At 52.7% G+C, this 19,375-nt stretch overlaps 1 protein-coding gene across 3 annotated transcripts; it reads left to right on the top strand.

The window, feature by feature from the left end:
* The first annotated feature begins 207 nt into the window (after window positions 1-207).
* On the top strand, window positions 208-15,021 carry LOC132207323 (mucin-2-like). Of its 3 annotated transcripts, none has more exons than XM_059642550.1 (7): window positions 211-439; window positions 2,068-2,206; window positions 4,828-4,913; window positions 7,946-8,434; window positions 11,526-12,014; window positions 12,706-12,942; window positions 14,025-15,021. In XM_059642550.1, exons 1-7 carry the CDS (start codon window positions 385-387, stop codon window positions 14,081-14,083), a joined length of 1,554 nt encoding a protein of 517 aa, XP_059498533.1. In that variant the 5' UTR covers window positions 211-384; the 3' UTR covers window positions 14,084-15,021. The 3 variants fall into 3 exon arrangements, with proteins under 3 accessions (XP_059498535.1, XP_059498533.1, XP_059498534.1); XM_059642551.1 differs by having other exon boundaries at window positions 12,715-12,942; XM_059642552.1 differs by lacking the exon at window positions 4,828-4,913 and having other exon boundaries at window positions 208-439.
* The last annotated feature ends 4,354 nt before the right edge of the window (window positions 15,022-19,375 follow it).

Below are 19,375 nucleotides of genomic sequence, written 5' to 3' on the forward strand. Positions count from 1 at the left end.
TCCGATCGCTGAGACTTTTCATTTCTAACAATAAGGGGCTGGGAGGGCTGTTTCGTTCCCACAAAAGCTGTCACGCTCCCGGGTTTTCCAGGGACAATCCAATGTTTTCGTTTCGACTCGTGATCTCTTTGTGCTTGGGTGAACGGAGCGTGGGGAGAGAGGGGGAGGAGAAGGGGGAGGAGATGTTTAACTAGCCATTCAACAGAAAGCCCCTGAACACGCTGAACCCACCCGCCAGGAGAATATGACGCAATGACTATTAAACAGCGCTCACATCCTCTGTGAGATCAAGTGCACACATATCACAGCTAGTCTCTGTCTCAGGTCTGTTTACTCCATCTCTCTCCTCTGAGACAGAAAACTGCTTCCAGACTTCTACAAGGAATGGCTTATTGCCGAGGTGTCCTACTCTTCACTCTTCTGTGCATCTACGATCCTGGTAAGTTCCCTAAATAACAGAGGCAGGTTTAATAATCTCCTCTGGGTTACAAAGGTCTGTTGAGCTTGTTTTTTTTTCGTATTTATCCTGAGATCTGCAATGCCGGACTTTTAAAAAATTTTCCTTTAATTTTTGCTCCTAAGAATTTGTACTGAAGGATCAATATCGAGCGTATCACGGGCTAGAGCCAGCGTGGTGAATAGCGCCTTGTAAATTCATGAGAAAACCATTTCAATTCACTTCTGACTCACCTTCAGTTACAGATAGAATTGATTGGAGGCACGGAAACAGATAGGTGGAAAGAGAGAGAGAGAGAGAGTGCAAGAGAAAGATAGAGGCAGAGGGGGTGAGAGAAAGACAGAGAGACAGAGAGATAGAGGAAGAAGGAGAGAAGTAAAGACAGAGAGACAGAGAGATAGAGATGAAAAGAAAGAGATAGAGAGAGATAGGAGTGAGACAGAGAGAGAGACAGAAAGCGAGAGATAGAGAGAGGTAGGAGTGAGACAGAGAGAGAGAGATAGAGAGAGGTAGGAGTGAGACGGTGAGTGATAGAGAGATGGGGAGAGAGAGAACAAGAGAAAGTTAGAGACAGAGACAGTGAGAAAGAGAGGGAGAGATAGAGACAGTGAGAAAGCAAGAGAGATGGACAGAGAGAGAGACAGAAAGAGAGAGAGAGGAATAAAAAGAGAGAGAGAGTGAGAGAGAGATATAGTGGCTGATTAACGATACTGGAGGGTGATTTTAGAGAGGTTGAGGGAGGTGCAGTGTGCTCTGAATGCAGAGAGGATCAGAGATTTGGAAGAGGGGGGTGAGGGAGCGTATACGTGGAGGAAGGGAAGAGGTTTTAGAGCTAAAACCCGGCCATTCCCATTTGTGGACGGCACTTGTACTGAATTACACAAGGACTTTCATCTGTTCATGGTAACACCCTCTTATGCCCCTTTTCCCAGCTCCACCCTCCTTTGGCCTCTCACTGCCCCTAGCCCTCATAGGCATTCCACCTACTTCCCTGTTCTCCCTCCTCTACAGCTCCCTCATTCCCAAACTCTCCCCTTCCAATCCGCTCTCCCTCACTCCTCTGTGCCCTCTCTCCCTTATCTCTCCCCTCCCCGCTCTTCCCTCTCCCCACTCTCTCTCTGCACCTGCTTCTGTTCTCCTGTTTCCATCCATTCTCCTTAACCCCCTCAAGCCCTCCTCCCCCCACTCCTGAATCTTAGCCCGACATCATTCTCTTCATCTGTTTTACCCCACTCCCTACCCTTCTCAGCCCCTAACCCCTCCAGTCTCCGCCATCGCCTGGGGGAGGGATTTGGGACACAATTATTGGAAAATCCTTCAGGGCTCCGCTTGTGATGGAGAGCTTGCGTTGGGATGTGAGACCCGCTGTAGCCGAATGGCAGTTGGCGTGCGTTATCAGCTGCAGGCTCAGAACTTTAATGTTACTCGGGAAGAGCGCATGTGGGCGATTGAAAGAGATCAGAGTAAAAATCACGTTTTGTAAATTTGAAACAGATGAGCAAGGTGGGATGCGTAGCGTTTCTGTCAGACACAGAGGATGTTCCTGGGTCTCACCTCACAACAAACACAACAGTAAAAACATGCCTCTGTCTGTGTGTTTCCTTCGACAGTACCTGCACACAGGCACTCAGCGATCACAGAGAGTTGCTGCAAAAATGTTCTGGAGATGCCCTTCCCAAGGAAAAATTACTCAAGACTGGAATATTACACCATCTTGCCCAGCATTAAACGCTGCCCTCAGCGATTGCAGTAAGTACAGTACTGGTGGGGGACAGGTCTGTCACTGTGTAACGCTGGGGTACAGTACCGGTGGGGGACAGGTCTGTCACTGTGTAACACTGGGGTACAGTACCGGTGGGGGACAGGTCTGTCACTGTGTAACACTGGGGTACAGTACCGGTGGGGGACAGGTCTGTCACTGTATAACACTGGGGTACAGTACCGGTGGGGGACAGGTCTGTCACTGTATAACACTGGGGTACAGTACCGGTGGGGGACAGGTCTGTCACTGTGTAACACTGGGGTACAGTACCGGTGGGGGACAGGTCTGTCACTGTATAACACTGGGGTACAGTACCGGTGGGGTCAGGTCTGTCACTGTATAACGCTGGGGTACAGTACCGGTGGGGACAGGTCTGTCACTGTGTAACGCTGGGGTACAGTACCGGTGGGGTCAGGTCTGTCACTGTATAACGCTGGGGTACAGTACCGGTGGGGGACAGGTCTGTCACTGTATAACACTGGGGTACAGTACCGGTGGGGGACAGGTCTGTCACTGTGTAACACTGGGGTACAGTACCGGTGGGGGACAGGTCTGTCACTGTATAAGACTGGGGTACAGTACCGGTGGGGGACAGGTCTGTCCCTGTATAACACTGGGGTACAGTACCGGTGGGGGACGGGTCTGTCACTGTATAACACTGGGGTACAGTACCGGTGGGGGACGGGTCTGTCACTGTATAACACTGGGGTACAGTACCGGTGGGGGACGGGTCTGTCACTGTATAACACTGGGGTACAGTACCGGTGGGGGACGGGTCTGTCACTGTATAACACTGGGGTACAGTACCGGTGGGGGACGGGTCTGTCACTGTGTAACACTGGGGTACAGTACCGGTGGGGGACGGGTCTGTCACTGTGTAACACTGGGGTACAGTACCGGTGGGGGACGGGTCTGTCACTGTATAACACTGGGGTACAGTACCGGTGGGGGACGGGTCTGTCACTGTATAACACTGGGGTACAGTAACGGTGGGGACAGGTCTGTATCTGTGTAACACTGGGGTACAGTACCGGTGGGGACAGGTCTGTCACTGTATAACACTGGGGTACAGTACCGGTGGGGACAGGTCTGTCACTGTATAACACTGGGGTACAGTACCGGTGGGGGACAGGTCTGTCACTGTATAACACTGGGGTACAGTACCGGTGGGGACAGGTCTGTCACTGTATAACACTGGGGTACAGTACCGGTGGGGGACGGGTCTGTCACTGTATAACACTGGGGTACGGTACCGGTGGGGGACGGGTCTGTCACTGTGTAACACTGGGGTACGGTACCGGTGGGGGACAGGTCTGTCACTGTATAACACTGGGGTACAGTACCGGTGGGGGACGGGTCTGTCACTGTGTAACACTGGGGTACAGTACCGGTGGGGACGGGTCTGTCACTGTATAACACTGGGGTACAGTAACGGTGGGGACAGGTCTGTATCTGTGTAACACTGGGGTACAGTACCGGTGGGGACAGGTCTGTCACTGTATAACACTGGGGTACAGTACCGGTGGGGACAGGTCTGTCACTGTATAACACTGGGGTACAGTACCGGTGGGGGACAGGTCTGTCACTGTATAACACTGGGGTACAGTACCGGTGGGGACAGGTCTGTCACTGTATAACACTGGGGTACAGTACCGGTGGGGGACGGGTCTGTCACTGTATAACACTGGGGTACGGTACTGGTGGGGGACGGGTCTGTCACTGTATAACACTGGGGTACAGTAACGGTGGGGACAGGTCTGTATCTGTGTAACACTGGGGTACAGTACCGGTGGGGACAGGTCTGTCACTGTATAACACTGGGGTACAGTACCGGTGGGGACGGGTCTGTCACTGTATAACACTGGGGTACAGTACCGGTGGGGGACAGGTCTGTCACTGTATAACACTGGGGTACAGTACCGGTGGGGGACAGGTCTGTCACTGTGTAACACTGGGGTACAGTACCGGTGGGGGACAGGTCTGTCACTGTGTAACACTGGGGTACAGTACCGGTGGGGGACAGGTCTGTCTCTGTATAACACTGGGGTACAGTACCGGTGGGGGACGGGTCTGTCACTGTATAAGACTGGGGTACAGTACCGGTGGGGGACGGGTCTGTCACTGTATAACACTGGGGTACAGTACCGGTGGGGGACAGGTCTGTCACTGTGTAACACTGGGGTACAGTACCGGTGGGGGACAGGTCTGTCACTGTATAACACTGGGGTACAGTACCGGTGGGGGACGGGTCTGTCACTGTGTAACACTGGGGTACAGTACCGGTGGGGGACAGGTCTGTCACTGTATAACACTGGGGTACAGTACCGGTGGGGGACAGGTCTGTCACTGTATAACACTGGGGTACAGTACCGGTGGGGTACAGGTCTGTCACTGTGTAACACTGGGGTACAGTATCGAATTGTTTCTGTCCATCATGGCTCGCTCTAAGAAGTGAGGAATGGTCATTCTGCCGCTCGGTGTCCCTCACATTGTGTGATTTGTGTTGCACACGTCTGTCTCGTCCTCTCTGCGGCGTGAGACAGGCTAATCACTTTCTGGTTGTTTGGATTCGGGCCTCATGCAGCTCCCTGTAAATCCATCCTTGTAGGTTCAGCACAAAGGGTGGTATTTCCTTTTGCACGTCAATGAGGAACGGGCAGCAAATGAAAGAATTCCTTGACTCTCAATCTAAAGGTAAGCCTGTTGCTTTTCTCACTGTGTTCTCTCTCATGCTCCCTGACAGGGCGTGGGGTGATCGCAACCTGCACTGTGGGGCTCTTAACTATATTCTTAACCGATGCCCATCTACTCACAGACGGTGCTGCGTGTATGGAATGAGCTGCCAGAGGAAGTGGTGGAGACTGGTACAGTTGGGCATCTGGATTGGTACATGGATAGGAAGGGTTTAGAGGGTCATGGGCCAAATGCTGGCAGATGGGACTGGATTAATTTGGGATATGTGGTCGGCACGGATGAGTTGGGCCGACGGGTCTGTTTTCGTGCTGTGCATCTCGATGACATGCCACGACTGAAAGTCCAAACCATATGGAGACCTCTCTAGCCAGGTGGACCCAAGATAGCAGGTTAATTCTTGCCCGGGCTAGAACAGCCAACACCATCGACATTAATCAAACCTTTCCAGGCTGTACGCGGGAGGAGTAGCGGGTATAAATTAGGCACAATATTTTTCTTTCGGCCAATGAGAGTATTTTGTGTCCTTGTTCCTTCATGTCAATGCGTGGGCAAGTTTAGCTCAGAGTATACAAGCTATCAGACAGACCATTGGAATATTCTGGAGAGTTTCAGGCCCCTGATCCAAGGGGAGGTAGACTAGATGTTGGAGGGACGTTCCAGAGAAGGTTCACTCAGCTGATCCTGGGGGCGATGAGGAGGTGTTGAGTAGTTTAGGCCTGTGCCAATTGGGGTTTAGATCAATAAGCGGTGACCTTACTGAAACATGCTAGAGGAAACTGACCGGGAAGATGTAGAGAGAGAGTAGGAACTGCCGATGCTGGAGAATCCGAGATAACGCAGTGTAGAGCTGGATGAACACAGCAGGCCAAGCAGCATCAGAGGAGCAGGAAAGCTGACGTTTCGGGCCTAGACCCTTCATCAGAAAAGGGGGAGGGGGAGAGGGTTCTGAAATAAATAGGGAGAGAGGTGGAGGCGGATAGAAGATGGATAGAGGAGAAGATAGGTGGAGAGGAGACACACAGGTCAAAGAGGCGGGGATGGAGCCAGTAAAGGTGAGTGTGGGTGGGGAGCTAGGGAGGGGATAGGTCAGTCCAGGGAGGACGGACAGGTCAAGGTGTTGAGGTTAGGTGGTAGGAGATGGGGGTGGGTCTTGGGGTGGGAGGAGGGGATAGGTTAGGGAGGGGGGGAATGATTGGGCTGGTTTTGGGATGCGGGGACACCATTCTTCCTCCTGTGGGAGAGTCTAGGAACAGAAGCGGGCATCATGTCAGCATACAGGGTTACCCAGTTGAAGGAAGGGTTGAGGACGAATTCCAGCCCTCAGAGGGGAGCGAATCTGCTGAATTGACCGTTGCGGGCTGGCTCGCAAAGTGTGTGGGATAACTCTTTCATTGAAAGGAATGGAGGGGCAAAGGCGGGAAAGTGGAGTTGAGGGTGATCAGCCATTGAGTTGGGAAGGTGGGGTGTGTAGACTCGATGGGCAGAATAGCTTCCTCTAGTTCAGGTGTCTCGCAGTTTTAAGGCATGCGACACCCACGGAAAACTGGTGCTGAAACGGGAGATGATATGACTCACTTTCCTGAGAAACTGCACCAAATAGATCGTGTCTCATTTATTCTTTTTCAGAAGGGAAACCACTATAAAACAGCACTGCTGAGCTGGCAGGCCCCAGGCTTTGAAGCACTTTATCATGTTTTCATTTCCTCTTGCTTCGACTCTCAATGACAGCTCGTCTTCTCTCTTCTCCGAACTGGCCAGTCCTCTCTCTGTCTCAAACAGCCTTAACGCCCCACGGGAAAACGCAGCGGAATTCCATGGGGACAGCTGGCCCGGATCAACCCTGGCTTCTCAACGTCTCAACCGCCTCCACCGCCACCACACCCCAGTTGTCCCGCCTACCCCCGCCCACACCCCCTTGCTGACCCTCAACCCCCTTCCTTTAATGACCCATCCCCAATTATCCGGAGGGCTGTTAAGAATTAGCCCTTCGCTGACTGCGGGTCTGGAGTCACGTGTAGGCCCGGCCCGGAAGAGGGTGGCAGATTAAGATGACGAAAAATAAGGCCGTTCGGCCCCTCCCACCTTCTCTGCTGTTCGGCAGGATCGCGACATCCCTTGCCTCCACTTTCTTGCCCCTCTCCCCACTCCCACCCTCAGTAACCCTTGATTTTCAAAAATGACATTAGCAAACCAAGCGAGCGGTCTGCTCCGCTGACAATCTGATTCTCGGTCATCACTAGACATTGAACTCCAGATTTCTTTTCAAATCAGACGTCACCATCTGATGTGACAAGTTCGATCCCCAGGACATTAGCTGGGCCTACCTCACTATGGACAAATGACATCTCCACCACTGGGACATTACATCCCTGAAGCCCCTTTTGGAAGGATTTGGGGGTTGCGTGACAGAGCAGTCCAAAGATTCATCACCTTCTGAGCACAAATAAAAGTAGACTAAAGTGTGCATTTATATAACATTTTACACATCCGCTGGGTGTACTTTCTAGCCAATGATGTCCTCTCTGGAAGTCTGGTCACTGTTGTTATCGGCAGGAGGAACTGGACGTTGTCCAAAACAGGAGAAAGGCTGGGAATAATCCTTGCAAGGGATACAGGCCAAATGCTGGCAAATAGGACTGGACTAGTTCAGGATATCTGGGTCGGCACGGACGCGTGGGGCTGAAGGGACTGTTTCTGTGCTATAAACTCCATCCAACTCTATGAAAAAAATGGCCTTCCTTCAGCTGGAGATCTGTAGAAGTTTATTTGTAGCCAAACGAACACATTATGCAGGGGAATGGAGAGAGGGGAGTTTAATTCTTTACTGGAATCGCCATTAACACATGAATTGAGAGGCAGAAGCTAAATCTGTGGCGGGGTCGTATGTCAGAGATCCCCAAAGTCGAAGCAAGGCTTTAGTCTGTTTGGTTTGTTTCAGTTTGGTGTAATTGTAATGTTTGAGATGGTTCAGTCTCCTCCTCCATGAGGAAAGTGTGGAGAATGCTAACCCTGTGTCCTTTTCTGTACTTCAGCTCCCTCCGAGACCCGGCCATCCAAGGAATTTCAAATCGGGCGTAAAGAGACAACAGGAAGCAGGGAGGCAGCATCAAAGGGCACATTCCGTCCTGCGATATCAACTCCCCCCCAAGTATCTCCGGTCAGCTCCGTCCCCACTGCAGCTCTGCATCCACAAGGCAGCTCCCCCAATCCCTCGGTGCCTCTGTCCCCCCTCCCCACTAGTACCCAAGGGTATGAGGCCAACCCGGAGCCCACCTCCTCTGTCACTGCCCTGCCCGAGTCGCACGGCCATGAGGACAGCCCGTCTCTTCCGCCAACGTCCAGCTCAGGCCAGCTGCAGGCCGTCACCACAGGAGGTTGGGATAAAGCCACATACCGGGCAGATTTCCACCCGTGGAATGGTACGGGCACTGCCCCACTGAGGGCCATCACCACAGTGACTGCCCCTTCAAATGATCATGGCACGGAGGAGACCAGGACTGGAGAAGTCACCAACAGACCCAGTAAGACCCTTCCCTTCTTGTATATATTGTACAGTATTAGCCCCTGTGTATGTTACAGAGACTATCTCTCCCTGTGTATATTGTACAGTATTAGCCCGTGTGTATGTTACAGTGAATTTCAGTCCCTGTGTATATTGCACAGTATTAGCCTGTGTGTATATATCACAGAGGCTATCTGTCCCTGTGTATAATGAACTGTATTAGCCCGTGTGTATATTACAGAGAATTTCTGTCCCTGTGTATATTGTAGACAATTAGCTCTTGTGTCTATTACAGAGAATATCAGACCCTGTGTATAATGTAGAGAATATCAGACCGTGTATATTATAGAGGATATTAGGCCCTGAGAGTATTATAGAGGATATCAGACCTTGTGTATCTTATAGAGAATATCAGTCCCTGTGTACATTGTAGAGAATATCAGCTCCTGTGTTTGTTATTGCAGATATCAGCTCCTATCTGATTATAGTGGATATGAGACCATATGTATATAGCAGAGGAGATCAGATCCTGTTTATATTAGAGAGAATATCAGTCCCTGTGTATATTATAAAGGATATCAGACCCTATGTGTATTATAGAGAATGTTAGTCCCTGTGTGATTTATAGAGGATATCTGACTCTGTGCATATTATAGAGAATATCAGTCCCTCTGTGATTTTATAGAGGATGTCCGACCCTGTATGTATAGAGAAGATCAGACCGCAGAATCATAGAATCCCTACACTGTGGAAACAGGCCCTTCAGCCCAAGCAGTCCACACTGAACCACAAAGCACAGAACAGAAGTCCCTGTGGATATTGTAGAGTATTAGCCCGTGTGTATATTATAGAGAACGGAAGCCCCTGTGAGTTTTACATGGAGTTGATGAGAAACAGGGACAGATCCCCAAGGAGTTGACAAAAGAAAATCTCAGGAAAGGAAAGAACTAAACAATGCTATCACTTTCTTCCTCAGGAACAAAGATAGTTATCTTTGGTACAAATTAAGAGACTTTGTTGTTGATTTCAAATAGATTCACCCTTAAATTTCCACAGTCCCCTTGACTTTTGCTAGGGCCCGGAGCGTCTCGGTCGGCCAGAGGTGGGCTTTTAACAGAATTCTGCCGAGAGTTTGAGACTTCATTTATCAAAGTGTTAAAACTCCCCCGCTATCAAAAAATGCTGATCTCCAAAGGAAGATTCTAGGTGTGAAAAATTGTTGGCCGTGATGAAATATTGCAAATCGCAAATAGAAGCAGGAAGTGGTAGAGACACACAGCAGTGTCTGTGCCGAGAGACAGAAAGAGAGAAACAGAATTAATGTCTTGAGTCTGGTATTACTCTGCATCAGTTCTGCCTGGGACTGCATTGTTTGTGCTTTATCAGACTGCAATAGCCTGCTGCACAGTGGGGATGTGTACAGACGCGATGTGTTAATGCCACTTCTGTCAACATTATCAGATCAGCAGTGATGTCCTTTTTAAGAGCCCAATGTGCAGATGAATCAAGTTCCCGCATGTTTTCCATCGAGCCCCAGCTTCCTGCAATGTTGTACCGTGAGCAAAGGCTGTGTGTACAAGTTACGCCGTGTTGCAATGTACCCTCTCACTGCACATAAACTGGCTGGAGATCCTGAGTCTCCGAGATAACAAAGTGTGAGGCTGGATGAACACAGCAGGCCAAGCAGCATCTCAGGAGCACAAAAGCTGACGTTTCGGGCCGAGACCCTTCATCAGAGAGCTGCTTTGTCAGATTTAAAACCAAAATAGGATGCAACTACACCCTTTCATTGGTCAGTGCATGGAGTGTAGGGGCTGGGAGGGTCATGTTACAGCTGTACAGGACATTGGTCAGGGCCACTTTTGGAATACTGCGTTCAATCCTGGTCTCCCTGCTGCAGGAAGGATGTTATTAAACTGGAAAGGGTTCAGAAAAGATTTACAAGGATGTTCTATGACTCTATCTGACTGTAGCACCTATGAAATTAATGACCTCTGTTCACCAGAAGATCCGTGGTTTTGCAGCTAAAATAAAATACATTGCAGGGTCACAGAGTTGTAGAGCTATACAGCGCGGAAACAGACCCTTCAGCCCAACTTGTCCATGCTGGCCAGATATCCTAGATTAATCTGGTCCCATTTTCCAGCGTTTGGCCCATATCCCTCTAAACCCTTCCTAGTCACATTACCTATTCAGACGCCTTTTAAATGCTGTAACTGTACCAGCCCCCACCACTTCCTCTGGCAGCTCATTCCGTACACGCACCGCCCTCTGTGTGAAAAAGCTGCCCCTCGGGTCCCTTGCCCCTCTCACCTTAAACCTACGGCCCGCTAGTTTTGGGCTCCCCCACCCTGGGGGAAAAGACATCCCCCATTCAGTGTGTCTATTCTCATCACCATTTTATAAACCTCTCTAAGGTCACCCCTCACCTCCAGGGAAAATAGCCCCGGTCTATTCAGCCTCTCCCTGTAGCTCAAACCCTCCAACCCCGGCACCATCCTTGTAAATCTTTTCTGAACCCTTTCAAGTCTCACAACATCCTTCCTGTAGCAGGGAGACCGGGATTGAACACAGTATTCCAATAGTGGCCCTGACCAATGTCCTGTACAGCTGCAACATGACCCTCCCAGCCCCTACACTCAATGCACTGACCAATAAAGGCGAGCGTCCCAAACACCCCTTTCACTATCCTGTAGAGTTTAATTCTTTACTGGATCGCCATTAACACATGAATTAAGAGGCAGAAGCTAAATCTGTGCCGAAGGGACTGTTTCTGTGCTATAAACTCCATCCAACTCTATGAAAGAAATGGCCTTCCGTCAGCTCGAGATCTGTAGAAGTTTATTTGTAGCCAAACGAACACATTATGCAGGGAATGGAGAGAGGGGAGTTTAATTCTTCACTGGAATCGCCATTAACACATGAATTGAGAGGCAGAAGCTAAATCTGTGGCGGGGTCGTATGTCAGAGATCCCCAAAGTCGAAGCAAGGCTTTAGTCTGTTTGGTTTGTTTCAGTTTGGTGTAATTGTAATGTTTGAGATGGTTCAGTCTCCTCCTCCATGAGGAAAGTGTGGAGAATGCTAACCCTGTGTCCTTTTCTGTACTTCAGCTCCCTCCGAGACCCGGCCATCCAAGGAATTTCAAATCGGGCGTAAAGAGACAACAGGAAGCAGGGAGGCAGCATCAAAGGGCACATTCCGTCCTGCGATATCAACTCCCCCCCAAGTATCTCCGGTCAGCTCCGTCCCCACTGCAGCTCCGCATCCACAAGGCAGCTCCCCCAATCCCTCAGTGCCTCTGTCCCCCCTCCCCACTAGTACCCAAGGGTATGAGGCCAACCCGGAGCCCACCTCCTCTGTCACTGCCCTGCCCGAGTCGCACGGCCGTGAGGACAGCCCGTCTCCTCCGCCAGCGTCCAGCTCAGGCCAGCTGCAGGCCGTCACCACAGGAGGTTGGGATAAAGCCACATACCGGGCAGATTTCCACCCGTGGAATGGTACGGGCACTGCCCCACTGAGGGCCATCACCACAGTGACTGCCCCTTCAAATGATCATGGCATGGAGGAGACCAGGACTGGAGAAGTCACCAACAGACCCAGTAAGACCCTTCCCTTCTTGTATATATTGTACAGTATTAGCCCCTGTGTATGTTACAGAGACTATCTCTCCCTGTGTATATTGCACAGTATTAGCCTGTGTGTATATTACAGAGAATTTCAGTCCCTGTGTATATTGTTCAGCATTAACCTGTGTGTATATTACAGAGACTATCTGTCCCTGTGTATATTGTACAGTATTAGCCGTGTATATATTATAGAGAATATTAGACCCCGTGCCTAATATAGAGAATATCAGATCCTGTGTATAATATGGAGAATATCAGACACTGTGAATATTATACAGAATGTCAGATCCTATGTCTATTATAGAGGGTGTCAGTTCCTGTGTGTATTATAGAGAATGTCAGACCCTGTGCACATTATAGAGGATATCAGCTCCTATGTGTATTATAGCAGATATGAGACCCTGTATGTATTATAGAGTATATAAGACCCTGTGAATACAACAGAGGAAATCAGCTCCAAGTATATTAGAGACAATATCAGCCCCTGTGTAGATTATAGAGTATAGCAGCCCTCGTGTTTATTAAAGAGACTATCGGCCCATGTGTATATTATGGGGTGCATCGGCCCCTATGTAAAATGGATGCAATAACTGTCCCTCGACACGGTATAGAGAACGCAGCCCTTTTTTGATCTGAAAGTGAATTGGCCTTACTTTTTCTACATGCACCACAGCATCCCAAGGCAGAACCATGGCGGAGATGGCCAGAAACAGGCACCCACTTGTTTCCAAAGAGAGGAACAGAGCCTCATGGGAGGGTCCAGGAGGTCAGAGGTTGCACATTGGCTTGATGGTCGTCTTTGTGGGGGCGGTGGTCCTCATCTTGTGGATGGCGTTGATCTCGAGAGCTTGTGGACAGGCTTCCACATTGGCCGACAATTTCCCCTGGCATCATGGCGAAGGTAAGGGGGTGGGGCAGGAGGTCTGCCCCCGTTGCGGTGGGGGGGGTGGTGCAGTTAAGTGTCAAACGCCACTCGTTACTGGATAAACCCAGGATCCGGTCCTGATCTGATGGCCCAACCCCACCGGCGGGTCTTAAACTAATCTTCCAGGAAGCACAGAGCCCACAGCTTTGCCAGCCTGGCTCCCCCATACCCCTTTAGGTAGGGGTATCTGCCCTCCTCACCTAGCTTCGGCCCACACGTAACTCCCGTCTTCCAGCCTCAGGGTGAGCCCTCGCCAGCATCGCCTCTCCGTGGCACTCAGAGCACACTCCCTCCCACTCGTTTTGGGGGGGGGGGGGGGGGGGGGGAGCGGGGAACGTGGGGTGTTTGCGGTTCGTGGCACTTTTTCCAACGTGCCTATAGGATCTGGCGTCCATCGGCTTCCTGACCCACCCCTCGAAACCCGGCGGGTCCCGCGGGCGCCATCGCCGAGGCCAACCCTCAATTCTAGCTACTGCTCATCGGGTTTAAGCCCCTGCAAAGGGGTGGAGGGGGAGGGGTCATGGTGTGATTTGAACTCCGCCCCCCCCCCCCCCCAACTTCCCAGAGCCACGAACCTCCACCCGTCTGGATCACTCTCTCAGCTGGACTCCCACTACATCGCAGTCCCGCCAACCCTACCCCCTTCCCCCAAACCCAACCCCCCCCCCCAGCCCGGCCACCCGTTCCCAAGGGACCACCTTATCCGACCGCTGGAACGTTGTCACAACCTGAGGGGTGGATGGTGGTCTCCGGATACGTGCAAGATCCCAACAAACGGGAACATCGCTGAAGTTTCCCGTCTCATGTTCGTCAGGACCCAGTGCAAGAGTGCCAAAATATTCCTAACGATGGCACCACAGCAGGGAGGGACGTTGCTGGGGGCCCTTGACTCAGGGGAATGTGCGTCAACCGACCTGCATCCTTTTTCTCCCGTCACCGTGAGAGATTTGACGTGTGGTCCTGACAGGCAAAGCTTTGAAAGCGCCGTTCTCTTTCCAGTTCTGACAGGCTGAGATACTGCATTTTAACTCAAAACCTCCCCTTTGCATTCCTCCTAGATCGTGCGACCCTGCTGCGGTACAGTCGGCACTCTGAAGCTCTGTGCGGCACCGTGTGAGGTGGGGACGAGGCGAAACCGGGGTCACTGGGGGATAAGGCTCTTGATGCGTAGGCAGGATCCCCCGACTCCTGTTTCTGCTGATCTCTCCCTCTCTCTCTCTCTCTCCGTCTGCTAGCTGTACAAACCTGCAGTAGGAAGGGAGGGCACAGAAGGTGCTGGGGAAAAGAGACCCATGAAAGTCTTTGTCGAAGTTGGCGCACATAGCTGGCGCGAGTCTTCAATGTGAGATTCCTCCGATCATCTGCATCTTGCTCGCTCTGACTCCCCAAAGAATCATAACATTTTGAGCGGACGCTGGCTCAGGAAAGCAAGCTGAGGCATGCACTGTCTTTACCTTAGGCTCCAAGCCCCTGGGTGAAAGCATCTTCACAGGCCTACCGTCTGAGCTACCTGACTTGTTACACTCGCTACACAAGTACCAGCTGGAGGCTTGGGATCGGCACTTGTGGTCATGGGGGTCTGTTGATGCCCACAAACTCAAAAAATATTATTTGAGCTGCAACTGACGCTGACAGTTTTATTCTAGCTTCTGCATTCGCTGTCTCATCCATCTCCCTGATAGGGCTGCGTCCAGGGTTTCGAGGGACAAGGAGCTGTTGGAGCTGGGAGGGGATTTCCCAGATACTTACCCGCCTCGGGTTTATTGAGTGGGGCGAACATGGTGAGACTGCCAGCTGCAGAGTGTTCTCATCCTGCCGGGGTGACCCAGCAGCCTGGGTAACTCGGGCATGGTCTGCCCTCTCATTGACAGGATGCAATTAGACTGGGGCTTAAACAGTCAGAGGGCCCTCGCTCACTCAGTCCCACACTCACACTCACACTCGCTCAGTCCCACACTCACACTCCCTCACACTCTCAAATACTCACTCAGTCCCACACTCACACTCACAATTTCTCACTCACACACACTTTCACACTCACACACACTTTCTCTCTCTCTCGCTCGCGCTGCCTGCGCGCGCTCTCTCTCTCTCTCTCGCTCTCGCGCGCTCTCGCGCTCTCGCGCTCTCTCTCTCTCTCTCTCTCTCTCTCTCTCTCTCTCTCTCTCTCTCGCGCTCTCTCTCTCTCTCTCTCTCCTCGCGCTCTCTCTCTCTCTCTCTCTCTCTCTCGCGCTCTCTCTCTCTCTCTCTCTCGCGCTCTCTCTCTCGCGCTCTCTCTCTCTCTCTCTCTCGCGCTCTCTCTCTCGCTCTCTCTCTCTCTCTCTCTCGCTCGCTCGCGCTCTCTCTCTCTCTCGCGCTCTCTCTCTCGCTCGCGCTCTCTCTCTCGCTCGCGCTCTCTCTCTCGCTCGCGCTCTCTCTCTCGCTCGCGCTCTCTCTCTCTCTCGCGCTCTCTCTCTCTCTCTCTCGCGCGCTCTCTCTCTCTCTCTCGCGCTCTCTCTCTCTCTCGCGCTCTCTCTCTCTCTCAGCGCTCTCTCTCTCTCTCTCGCGCTCTCTCTCTCTCTCGCGCTCTCTCTCTCTCTCTCTCTCTCTCTCGCGCGCTCTCTCTCTCTCTCTCTCGCGCGCTCTCTCACTCTCTCTCCCATCCATTCCGGGTCCGTTGAGAAGTTACAGGTACCCATATCCGGGAAGCTGACAGTGTGTGAGGGATCTGCTTCCCACTTGGAGCGGGGAGCTGTGAGTGAGTGTTACAGTCGCTCGGTTGTATCGAGGGTCTGTATGGCTTTCCTGAAATTATTGAGCCATACTCTCTAATAAAATGCTGGCTGTGCCTGAGACCGTGCTGTCTGTGTCGAGCTCAGTGTCTCTGAGAGGGACGGGCCTGGGGGTCTCGGGTGGGGGGAGTTGGGGGTGCGACGGGGCAGACCGGCAAAGGGGTAATTAGATAGGGAGGGAGGGACGGAGGGAGGGAGTAGTGTAGGATTTGAGGGAAGAAGTGTCAGGAGTGAAAGGGGAAGCAGAGGGTGGGACAGGGAGGGAAAGGATCTGGAGGAAGGAAGGAGGGTAGGTGTGAGGAGTGGGAGAATACGGAGGAGGGAGGGGATGGTGTGAGGGAGGGAGAGGCAAGGGAAGAGGGAGGTGAGATGGGATGGAGAGGGAGGGGAGAAGGAGGGTGTTGGGGGGGAGAGGGAGGGGAGTGGAGTGAGGGAGAATGGAGTTGGGGGAGGGAAGGTGGGAGGAGGAGTGAGGGTGGGGAGTGGGTAAGGGGAGGGAGGGGGAAGGGAATGGAGTGGGGATGGATGGGTGCACAGTGAGCATGAGGGGGTAAGGGAGTTGGGGGAGGAGATGGAGTGGATGGGAAGTGAGGGGAGGGGAAGGGAATGGAGGAGGACTGGGATTTGGGGGGAGGGGTGGGAGCGGGTGGGAAATGAGGGGGAAGGGCATGGGGGAGGGGAGGGAGTGGGTGAGGAGTCAGGGTGAGGGAGTTGGGGGAGGGAGTGGGTGGGGAGTGAGGGTGAGGGTGTGGTGCGGGGGGAGGGAGTGGTTGGGGAGTGAGGGTGAGGGTGTGGTGCGGGGGGAGGGAGTGGTTGGGGAGTGAGGGTGGGGGTGTGGTGCGGGGGGAGGGAGTGGTTGGGGAGTGAGGGTGAGGGTGTGGTGCGGGGGGAGGGAGTGGTTGGGGAGTGAGGGTGGGGGTGTGGTGCGGGGGGGAGGGAGTGGTTGGGGAGTGAGGGTGGGGAGACAGGGTGGAGGGCATGGTCCCTTGGGGCAGTGTACGGGGTAGTATGGTGACCCTCAGACAGGGCTAAACACTGGGGGTCACGGCAGGGAATCACTCCCCTGGCCCCCTCAAGGTGCAAGGCGGGTGGGGGGGCTCCCACATAGCCTCTGTAATTCCAATTTCCACAGGAGACAGGGATATTCCCAGAGGATCCCAGGGGAAACAGCCCCTGACTGAAGGTTAAAATGACACAGATTCCTGACAGAATTGAGAATTCATTTGTTTGTTGGAGGGGTACCTGCAGGTTCACCTCTGGGCCAGAGAGAGGGACGGAGAGCGCAAGCGAGGGAGGGAGAGCGAGCGAGGGAGGGCGAGGGAGGGAGGGAGGGCGAGGGAGAGAAAGAGAGGGAGGGATGGAGGGCGAGGGAGAGAAAGAGAGGGAGGGATGGAGGGCGAGGGAGAGAAAGAGAGGGAGGGAGGGCGAGCGAGAGAAAGAGAGGGAGGGATGGAGGGAGAGGGAGGGAGGGCGAGGGAGAGAAAGGGATGGAGGGAGAGGGAGAGAGAGGGAGCGAGGGAGAGAGGGACGGAGAGGGAGGGAGGGAAAGAGAGGGAGAGGGAGGGAGGGAGAGAGAGAGAGGGAGCGTGAGTCATGCAGAGAGAGGGTGAGAGAGGGAGAGAGAGAGAGAGACAAGGGCAGAGGAGAGACACAGAGTGTGATAATGAAAGACAGAGATAGAGACACTGTGTGATGTAAGGAGGGAGAGAGGAAGAGAGAAGCACAGAGTGAAAGAGAGAGAGAGCTTGCGAAAAAAGAATGGGGGAGAGAGAGAGTGAGGCAAGGACAGAGGGAGAGAGTGTGCAAATGAAAGAGATAGAGAGTGTGACACGGAGCGAGACGGGGAGAGAGTCAAGGTCAGACAGAGAGAGTGTGATAGAATGAAAGACAGAGACAGAGGGATAGAGAGATCATGGCAGAGAGACAGAGAGGGAGACAGAGTGATGAGACATGGAGTGAGAGAAGCAAAAAAAGAGAGAGAGTGTATGAGAGAAGCGAGAGACAGATGGAAGGAGACAGAGAGAGACAGAACAAACTTAGAGACACAGACATGGAGAGCCAGCATAAAGAACAGAGAGAAAGGGACAGAGACAGGATAGAGGGAGTGAGAAAGTGAGTGCACTGGAGAGACTGAGAGAGTCAGAGTGTGAGTGATAATGGAAACTGCAGATGCTGGAGAATCCGAGATAACAAAGTGTGGAGCTGGATGAACACAGCAGGCCAAGCAGCATCTTAGAAGCACAAAAGGTGACGTTTCAGGCCTAGACCCTTCATCAGAGAGGGGGATGGGGAGAGGGAACTGAAATAAATAGGGAGAGAGGGGGAGGCGGACCGAAGATGGAGAGTAAAGAAGATAGGTGGAGAGAGTATAGGTGGGGAGGTAGGGAGGGGATAGGTCAGTCCAGGGAAGACGGACAGGTCAAGGAGGTGGGATGAGGTTAGTAGGTAGGAGATGGAGGTGCGGCTTGAGGTGGGAGGAAGGGATGGGTGAGAGGAAGAACAGGTTAGGGAGGCAGAGACAGGCTGGGCTGGTTTGGGGATGCAGTGGGGGGAGGGGAAGAGATGGGCTGGTTTAGGGATGCAGTAGGGGAAGGGGAGATTTTGAAACTGGTGAAGTCCACATTGATACCTTTGGGCTGCAGGGTTCCCAGGCGGAATATGAGTTGCTGTTCCTGCAACCTTCGGGTGGCATCATTGTGGCACTGCAGGAGGCCCATGATGGACATGTCGTTCTGAGGAAGGGAGCGGGAGTTGAGTTGAAATGATTCGCGACTGGGAGGTGCAGTTGTTTGCTGCGAACCGAGTGGAGGTGTTCTGCAAAGCGGCCCCCAAACCTCCGCTTGGTTTCCCCAATGTAGAGGAAGCCACACCACAATGGATACAGTATACCACATTGGCAGATGTGCAGGTGAACCTCTGCTTAATATGGAAAGTCATCTTGGGGCCTGGGATTGGGGTGAGGGAGGAGGTGTGGGGGCAAGTGTAGTATTTCCTGCGGTTGCAGGGGAAGGTGCCGGGTGTGGTGAGGTTGGAGGGGAGTGTGGAGCGAACAAGGGAGTCACGGAGAGAGTGGTCTCTCCGGAAAGCAGACAGGGGTGGGGATGGAAAAATGTCTTGGGTGGTGGGGTCGGATTGTAGATGGCGGAAGTGTCGGAGGATGATGCGTTGTATCCGGAGGTTGGTGGGGTGGTGTGTGAGTACGAGGGGGATCCTCTTTGGGCAGTTGTGGCGGGGGCGAGGTGTGAGGGATGTGTTGCGGGAGACGCGGTCAAGGGCGTTCTCGACCGCTGTGGGGGGAAAGTTGCGGTCCTTGAAGAACGTGGACATCTGGGATGTGCGGGAGTGGAATGCCTCATTGTGGGAGCAGATGCGGCGGAGGCGGAGGAATTGGGAATAGGGGATGGAATTTTTGCAGGAGGGTGGATGGGAATTCCCTATTCCCAATTCCTCCGCCTCTGCTCTCACGATGAGGCATTCCACTCCAGCACATCCCAGATGTCCAAGTTCTTTAAGGACCGCAACTTTCCCCCCACAGTGATCGAGAACACCCTTGACCGCATTTCCCACAACACGTCCCTCACACCCCGCCCCCACCACAACTGCCCAAAGAGGATCCCCCTTGTTCTCACACACCACCC

This window comes from Stegostoma tigrinum, chromosome 45 (assembly GCF_030684315.1).
Source record: "Stegostoma tigrinum isolate sSteTig4 chromosome 45, sSteTig4.hap1, whole genome shotgun sequence".
Lineage (NCBI taxonomy): Eukaryota > Metazoa > Chordata > Chondrichthyes > Orectolobiformes > Stegostomatidae > Stegostoma > Stegostoma tigrinum.

Excerpts from the sequence above, each read along its gene's own strand:
- LOC132207323 (XM_059642550.1), top strand. The coding sequence starts at position 385 with ATGGCTTATTGCCGAGGTGTCCTACTCTTCACTCTTCTGTGCATCTAC. Across the intron at positions 2,207-4,827 it reads CGCTGCCCTCAGCGATTGCA|GTTCAGCACAAAGGGTGGTA; the intron begins GTAAGTACAGTA and ends CCATCCTTGTAG. Across the intron at positions 8,435-11,525 it reads AGAAGTCACCAACAGACCCA|CTCCCTCCGAGACCCGGCCA; the intron begins GTAAGACCCTTC and ends TCTGTACTTCAG.